We start from the raw sequence: 8,264 nt of genomic DNA, 5'->3' as shown, positions 1-8,264 counted from the left end.
GTAATTTTATGAATGTAAAAATTGTTTTAAACCAGGCTGGGCCCTGACAGATGTGCATGTTTAAAATCTTATGAAAACTGTCTCTTGGCTTACTCGCGTCAGTAATTATTGCGAGTAATTTTCATGTCATCAGGACAGGACATTTCGACATACTGGGTATTGTCGGCAAATCCATGGTGATGAACGCATAAAAATAGTCGGCTTCTGGAAAATACTGCAATTTGTACTAGATATACCATACGGAATGCTATAATGAGTAGGTGAGTATAGCTATTATACATAATGTTATCAAGTCTGAACCATCTAATTTGCCAGTGGGGTGGCGTCCATTTGGACAATAATGGGGGGGGGGGGGTCCATTTGGACAATAATGGGCTAAAGAAGTTCAAAATAGGCCTTAACCTAAAAAACCTTACATTATTACGGCGACCATCACCCCGGAGGAGGCAATATATGGAGGCAAGACTTCTCACATCAGGGGGAAGCTGGTCCCTTGACTACGCCACTGCCTTAGACTAATATTAAAGTAACCACAAGGTTTTTACCTAATTTGAGTTCATCTGCACTAGGGGGTCAGTATCCCGACTCCCGAACAGGGGCGGAGGTCAAAATAAATATTTAGGGGCATTGAAATGGAAATTTTGACTCTTAGTATATCGATGGGTTCAAATTTCTTGAAATATTGATGGGTCCACTTTCAAATTCTCAGTGTATTTATCTAAAATCAGGAGTAATGTGTAGCTGTATGTATTGGTACATGGACAGGGATGAAAATAACTTGAGACCAGGAGACAATTGCATGCCCTGGGTGGCCCATAAATTTGGTTTCAGTTTCTATTCAATTTGGCTTCAGTCGGAGAAATCAACACTTTGCCTCCCCCTCCTGCCCCTTGTAAAATTCTAGGTATGTGTCTGCCCCAGCACTTGGCAGTCATGCATTTGGCCATGTGGTACATGGGTAGGCTACGGTTAATCATTGATTAACTTTGCAATAATGTTTTCAGTTCTTCCATACCTTTATCAAATGAAGAGTCAGATGTGGAGGTGGAGAGTGCCTCAGCCAAAGCGCAGCGTAAAAAGCTGCAGAAGGTTCAGGCAGAGGTTGACGAGGTTGCTGGAATCATGAAGACTTCTATTGATAAGCTGATAGATAGAGGAGAGAACCTAGATGATCTTCTTGAAAGTGCAGGTAGGTCATGTATAGGTATGGATCCAAAGAAAGATGATCACCAAATCACCACAATGCACCATGCTTTTGCAAAAAAAACATATAATTGGTTTCTGATGCATGCAAGTTTCCAAGTTTTTTGCACACATTTGATGGCTTAATCTTACAGGCAAATCATATTGTTTGATAGCTATAATATATATCTCTTATACCATCATTACTTGCAGAAGAAATACAAAAAAAGGCAATGTCAATTAAAGAAACTACTAAGCAAATCAAACAGAAGATCTGGTGGAAGAATATGAAGGTGAGGGCACAGCAGTGGTCACTCTGACTCATTGGAAATTGAGTACGCCAAATGAAATATCTTTTCCAAATTTTCTACATGTAAATTGGCCCAATTTTGTCAAATTTCGTCAAATTTACTGTAATTGTGCATATTATTGCACCATGCTTGTGCGCCAACTCTAATTTTCACTGGGCCAAAATCGTGATATATGGTCTCTGAGTAAACACTGGTGCAGAATTTATTCCTCCTTCTTCTACATCTCATCAAGCACTACTAGTATTTCATGTGTTAATTATAACTTAAATGCATATTACTAGTTGGGAGTGAAATTGTACGAAATAATGTTGATGCGTCTAATGCCCGAGCCTCGAAGTGCATTAGACGCATCAACATCTCAGTATAATTTATGTGCATTATTTGTTACAATTTCTCGAGAAATAAGTGATACGCATATTATTAACCTATTTCATACACAAGAAATAAATCCCGTGATTTTTGCTATTTTTATAACAAAATTGCCACAAAAGATGTTGGAAAATGCAAACCTTTCGGGGCTCGTGCATTAACGCATCAACATTTTAGTACGCGTGCATTTATTTTGTACAATTTCACTCCCAACAAGTAGTGATGCGCATTTATTAACCTATAACTGGATCCAGCTATTGGAGAATGCATTATCACATGTCCTTTGTTAGGAACAAAGAATTTTAGGAATCCAGTGTGGTTAAATTTTATAAGGTCTAATGAGGTAGATAAGTAAGATGGCGAAACAATGCTAGGAAATTAGGGACCGTTCACAAACACTTGTTTCGGGAGGCTTGATGCAAAACAATTTTATCGCCAAAAAAAAAGCATATAAACTCAACTTTCCCAGGAAAATTTGTGGTCATTTTTCAGCCCCCCCCGGAGAATCAAAACTTTAAGGGCCTCCTTTTTTTGCATCAGGCCCACCTAACAAGTGTTTGTGAACGGTCCCTTAGGTCTATTTTCATTCTTTCTTGTACAATTATCACTAATATTGTATTCCTATTTATTTTTTCCAGTTATGGGTGCTGCTTATAGTAATATTTCTTTTAATAGTAGGAATTATTGTTATTGGTGAGTATAATGTATACATGTAGATTTCATAACAGTATCTATTAAAATGACCTTAATATATGGTACTGTTCATACTGTGGTGTGCCCTGAGCAATTTAATTTGATTATTTAACTTTGTTTAAAATTTAAAGCTATTTCATGAGAGATATGAGAAATGGAAAACACCTTTCAAGTAATCATGCAAGAGTTTGACATTTTTTAGGGGAACACCCATTGATTGCAATACTCAATTCTATCAACATGTATTGATAATCTGGGAAAATCCCCAGTTTTCCAGAAGGTTCACTCACGGGTTCACTGCATTGCACAAGATGAGAAATCCCTGCGCTATTAATAGAATGGGTTTTTGTTAGGATATAAAGAAATGTAAACATGTGCTCGAAGCAGATATAACGAAGAGAGTACTTGAAGAGAGAGTTCTTTGCATAGCCAATAATGTGCAAAAATGAAGGAGATTTTGCGTGTACACGAAAGAGCTCCTCCCCAAGGGATTAACATTCTTCTGTCGACTTGCTGGAGTCTGAATTACAAAACAACACATCTGTCAACAAAGTAGAGCAGTGCATGAAAGAAAAAGCTTGTTTCCTGGAGGAAGTGAGTGATTGGTGAAAGCAGGAGCATTTGGAAATTGTCATCTACACGAGGATTTGATACGCAAAGGATATATAAATTCTAAGTATACAGTGGGCTTCGCTGAACATTGATGTGCGCAGATAAGTACATGTATGTACATCAGTCATCCAGAACGTTGAGTGCAACAGAACTTTGTAATCAACAAGAAGACTTACCGGATAGTAACTATTGGTGTGATTATTTTATATATGCATTCATGTGTATGCGAGGGATCATTGTTATACTTTTCATTAAATATTTAGATATTGTTAACTTAATCAAACAGCGTGTTATTGTTGTGCATTCTCGTGAGAACTGGGAAAAGGTGATTTTGGCGTTGAGTCATTTCGGCTCGTCACAAAACCATAACAAAATAAATTGGCTCAGCTATAGGATTGCATGGTGAAGTGAACTTTGGATTGGGTGCAGATGCAGTGGCGTAGATTTCTTTTTGACATGGGGGGGGGGGGGATGGGGTTGGAAAAAATTTCTTGGAAGTATATTGAGTCCAGCACTTTTTGGCGACAGATTAACTTTATTGAACTTTAAAATTTTTGCCATTTTGAAGCTAAACTGATGAAAAATAGTTCAAAAGTGGGATAAATTCGCGCGTAGCGCGGAAAATATTGTAATTTTAGGGCTAAAATGGCCAAATATAAGGTTAATTTAGTCAGAAATCCATATACCGGTCTCAACATTTGGGCCGGGGGGGGAATGTTGGGGGGAGCAAGCAATTTTGGCAAGCCGAGGGGGGGGCAAGCGATTTTTGGCACACATTCATTGGGCGCCTTTTTAAATAAAACGCACTAAAAAGGCGTAGGAAAACGGTACGGAAACGCTTAAATATGCAAATTTTCCTGCTCGCTGCGCTCGCAACATTTATATAGAACATTTAAGGTTTGGAAATTGGGATCCCAAAAATTTGGCATGTGCAAGGGGGGGGGCAAAGAATTTTTGGCGGGCCGAGGGGGGGGTTGCAAGCGATTTTTGGCGGGCCGAGAGGGGGGGCCAAGCGATTTTTGGCTAGCCGTTTGGAAATTTTGGGGCTCATAATTATTGCACAGCCCCTGAGAAGTTGAGACTTTGAAAATTCGGTGAGACAATGAAAAATATGGAGATATAGCAATATTAAAATACAACATTGGGCCTATTTACTTTAGTTTTGTAACGCAAGAACATCAAAAGGTAAATATTTTGAAAGTGCAAACATGGGCTACCATGTAAGGTTTAAAAGAAGATAACTGACCACCACCTTAAATAATTTCTTTACATATTTTTTACAATTCTACAGCTGCACTCCAGCCATGGAACATGTGAAAGCTTGGATATTATGTGTACGATGACAATCTGCAATATCATGATATAGCAGCTTGGATAGCATCCTGCAGCAGCGCTATACACGGCAGAGTTTTTAGATGTACGTAAATTGTTATGGATCATGACCGTCTATCATCAAAAGAGTTATGTTGTTGGCAAAGACATCATCTTTATTTTAGTTTTGGGGAAATATGACCCTGTTTCTTTACCCGACAAATCTGCACAGAACAGGGATATGCCCAGAAGCTTTCAGCACTGGGCTTGAAAACCCAGGGTGGCTAGAGCCCCTGTTCTATTTTCAGGAGGCCTCCGAAACTGATTTAGGAGGCCACACTTCCAGTTACTCACCGCAGCTATTACAGGGATAAATTCAGAATACACCTCAGACCTGCCCTACCGTTTCAACAATTGTCAATACCGTAGGCTACGTGCATTTGTATTAATCACGACGAATAGATTGAATATAACCGGAAGGGTCGCCTCTAAAATGATCAGGCCTCCTGAATAAACAAGTAGCTTGCTCATTTTTGATGCCCTAGAGTTCACACGTGACCTCATGGCCTGCCAAATAAACGCGTGACTCGCCGATTTAGGATCCCAAGTTTCGGACATGATATTTGCAACTTGTTGCAGGGTAGTGTACGCCTCAGGACCCACCAATTCTATACGGTGACTGTTCGCATCGTATTTGGGAGGAGTTTTAGAACTTTTGGTGGCTCTGAAAAGAGCCGTTGAAATGGTTCATGAAAAAGTGTCAAAACATTTTGGAGGCTTTTAGGATTGAATTCAGGTTCCAGTCATTGTATTCGGCCACCCCCTTTTCATAATTCATAATTTTTATGTCATTAATAATTGTTTTCTGCTTCCATGGAAACGGTAAATATTATATAAAAAGAACTACACATTTGAATGTACTTCGCCTAACCGGAAGTGTGGCCTCCAAAAATGAACAGGCCTCCTAAATAAAGAGGTAGCGTGTTCATTTTGGATGCCCATAGAGCTTTCACGTGGCATCCTGGCCTCCCAAATGAATTGCATCTCGTTACTGGGTAGTGTACGCCAGAGAACGCTGACTATACGTTGACTGTGCGCATCGCATTTGGAAGGAGTTTTAGTAACTTTTGGTGGCTCTGAAAAGAGCCGTTTAATGATATCATAAAAAGGGATTTTAACTGTACAATTATATCTATAGCGTAAGGTAGTGTGCATCTTAATTGCAGCCTTACCCCAGTGTAAACATGGCAGTACACTCGGAAGGATATCTTGAATCATCTTGAATTTGTAATTGATCTTTTGAATTGCTTAAATAATGAAATGAGGTGTGTGTCACTGCCAACAAAATGCATTCTTATTATATAATAAGAATGCAAAGTATTATTTTATGTTATTGCATCATATTTACCCAGGGTGGCCCGATCAGCTAAAATGCTGTTCTTACACGGGCCCTGCATAACATTAAAAAAGATACATGAGTATTATAGTAAAGCATAAACGTATAAATCACAATTTAAATAGAGTATACCAATTTACAAGTACTTAAACTAATACAATGTTAAGAACAAATCATTACAAAGTACTACTAATATTGGTAACTCAACATGGCACAAAATTATAAGCAAATATATTGCACAAATCCGAATCAAAAGCAATCTATCACCCTCAAATATCCACCACTGCACTACTCTCCACACAACATTATCGTCCTCATATCCCCACTACCGCACAAACATACACATCCCACACTACTTCACCCCTCACGTAAAAACTCACACCCTATACACTCACACCCCCACACACACCCCACCCAGATAATTATATACAAACATAAAATGAAGATACTGTTTATCATGATGTTTTGTGCGCATCAACCATGATGGAATAATTAACAATAACATAAAATAAGATACAAATGACAACCAAATTCATCAACATTAACCAAAATATACGATATACTCTTAATGCAAAATAGACCAATATTGGTCCTAAAGCAACAAATGTTATGTTCATCATAAATTGTACATGCGCTTAAAACATTGCATACTTGGCGACTTTCTGATGTCAAGATTAATTTTGTTCCATACTTGAACACCACTATAGGAAAATGAAGACTTGAAATATTCAGTATCATTGCCATTGGAACATGGTGGTAGCGCCAGCAGATCAGCTGCGGCTTGTCTCGTATTAACACAACATTTGTCTATCTGAAATATAATTGAATTTTGAAGAGAGATATGATGGAGCCAAATCATTTAGAGATTTATACATCAATAAAACCTTAAAATAGTTACAACGGTCTTGAAGTGACTTCCATCTTAACATTGGAAACATAATATCAGATGAAGTTAGATATTAAAACACTTAATATAATTCTGGCACAACGTTTTTGTAATACACTGAGTTTATGGACATCCTCGTTGTATCTACCAAACCATACAGCACTGCAGTAGTCAAACTGGGACTGAATCAATGACTTATACAAAATATTTAAAATATTGGCATCAAGAAATGTGCTAAGACGCCTTAAAAGAGCTATCTTACAGAAAGCTTTCTGAGTAACACCATTTACTTGTTTGTGCCACAACAACTCATCGTCAATTATCACACCCAACATTTAGCCTTACTTACCCTGTCAAGTTTACAACCATTTACCATAACTGAAAACGAATCATCATGAACATTGCGTAATTTTGAACTACTGCCCAATAGCATAACATTTGTTTTGTCAGTATTGAGGAAAAGCATGTTATAACGAAGCCACCTAGTAATTTCTTCCATATCATCGGTAAGCTTCTTGGATTTTACATTAACATCACTTCCACTAACATATAGTGTGGTATCATCAGCGTACATTGAGATCTTTCCATGTTAAATTACCATTGGCATATCATTAATAAAAATAAGAAACAAAAGTGGCCCAAGGATACTTACTGCCTTGTGGAACTCCCGTTTTCACGGGAAGTGCATCAGAAACAATACCATTAAGGGGGTACTACACCCCTGCCCAATTTTGTGCCTATTTTTGCATTTTTCTCAAAAATTATAATGCATTGGGGACAAGTAAGATATGTATATTATAGGGGCAAAGACTACAACTACAGCACTGGAAATTTTATTTCAACAGTTGTGGAGTTACAGTCAAAAATGAGGGAAAACCAATATTTGATCAATACATCAATAAGTACTTGCTTTGAGTTGCTGAATTTTCAGTGCAGTAGTTGTAGTCCTTGCCCCTATAATATACATATCTTACCTGTCACCAATGTGATATAATTTTTGAGAAAAATGCAAAAATAGGCACAAAATTGGCCAGGGGTGTAGTACCCCCTTAAATAAAACTCTTTGCATTCTTCCAGTCAGATATGACCTAAACCATTTTAGAGTGTAAAGGCTAGCTCATAAACTATGCCATAATATGTCATAAACTAAGGGTCTTTTTATCTTTTCAGTTTCCGTAAGTCTTTTGTTCAGATACGAAAACGCAAGGGATTCAGTAAGTTTACTGTAATCTGATTTCATTGTTAACTCTGAAGTACCAATCAGCTTATTTCAATAGAGATGATTGCCTGTGTCAATATTAAAAGGCTGGAGTGGAGATAAAAGATTATGGAAAACCGATGTCTGACCGGTGTTTTAATGGTCTATCGCCCTCTCGTGTTTGACACTGTTTATCAATTTAAAAATTGATTCACATTATTATCATGATTATGACAAAATGCCAATCCGAATGAAAAGGTGCACCTTTTTCTGTAAAAACGTCGAAAATCACAAAAGGTCCGCTTA

At 37.8% G+C, this 8,264-nt stretch overlaps 1 protein-coding gene across 1 annotated transcript in view; it reads left to right on the top strand.

The window, feature by feature from the left end:
• The first annotated feature begins 252 nt into the window (after window positions 1–252).
• LOC140139686 (galactosylceramide sulfotransferase-like) overlaps window positions 253–8,264 on the top strand; it is a 28,662-nt gene continuing 20,650 nt past the window's right edge. Inside the window, exons 1-3 of the mRNA XM_072161388.1 lie at window positions 253–260; window positions 1,005–1,189; window positions 1,396–1,475. Of these exons, the coding sequence (XP_072017489.1) occupies window positions 253–260; window positions 1,005–1,189; window positions 1,396–1,475 (273 nt within the window). The remainder of the gene's footprint in view (window positions 261–1,004; window positions 1,190–1,395; window positions 1,476–8,264) is intronic.

This window comes from Amphiura filiformis, chromosome 18 (assembly GCF_039555335.1).
Source record: "Amphiura filiformis chromosome 18, Afil_fr2py, whole genome shotgun sequence".
NCBI lineage: Eukaryota > Metazoa > Echinodermata > Ophiuroidea > Amphilepidida > Amphiuridae > Amphiura > Amphiura filiformis.
This window is presented reverse-complemented; position numbering and strand designations above follow the sequence as displayed.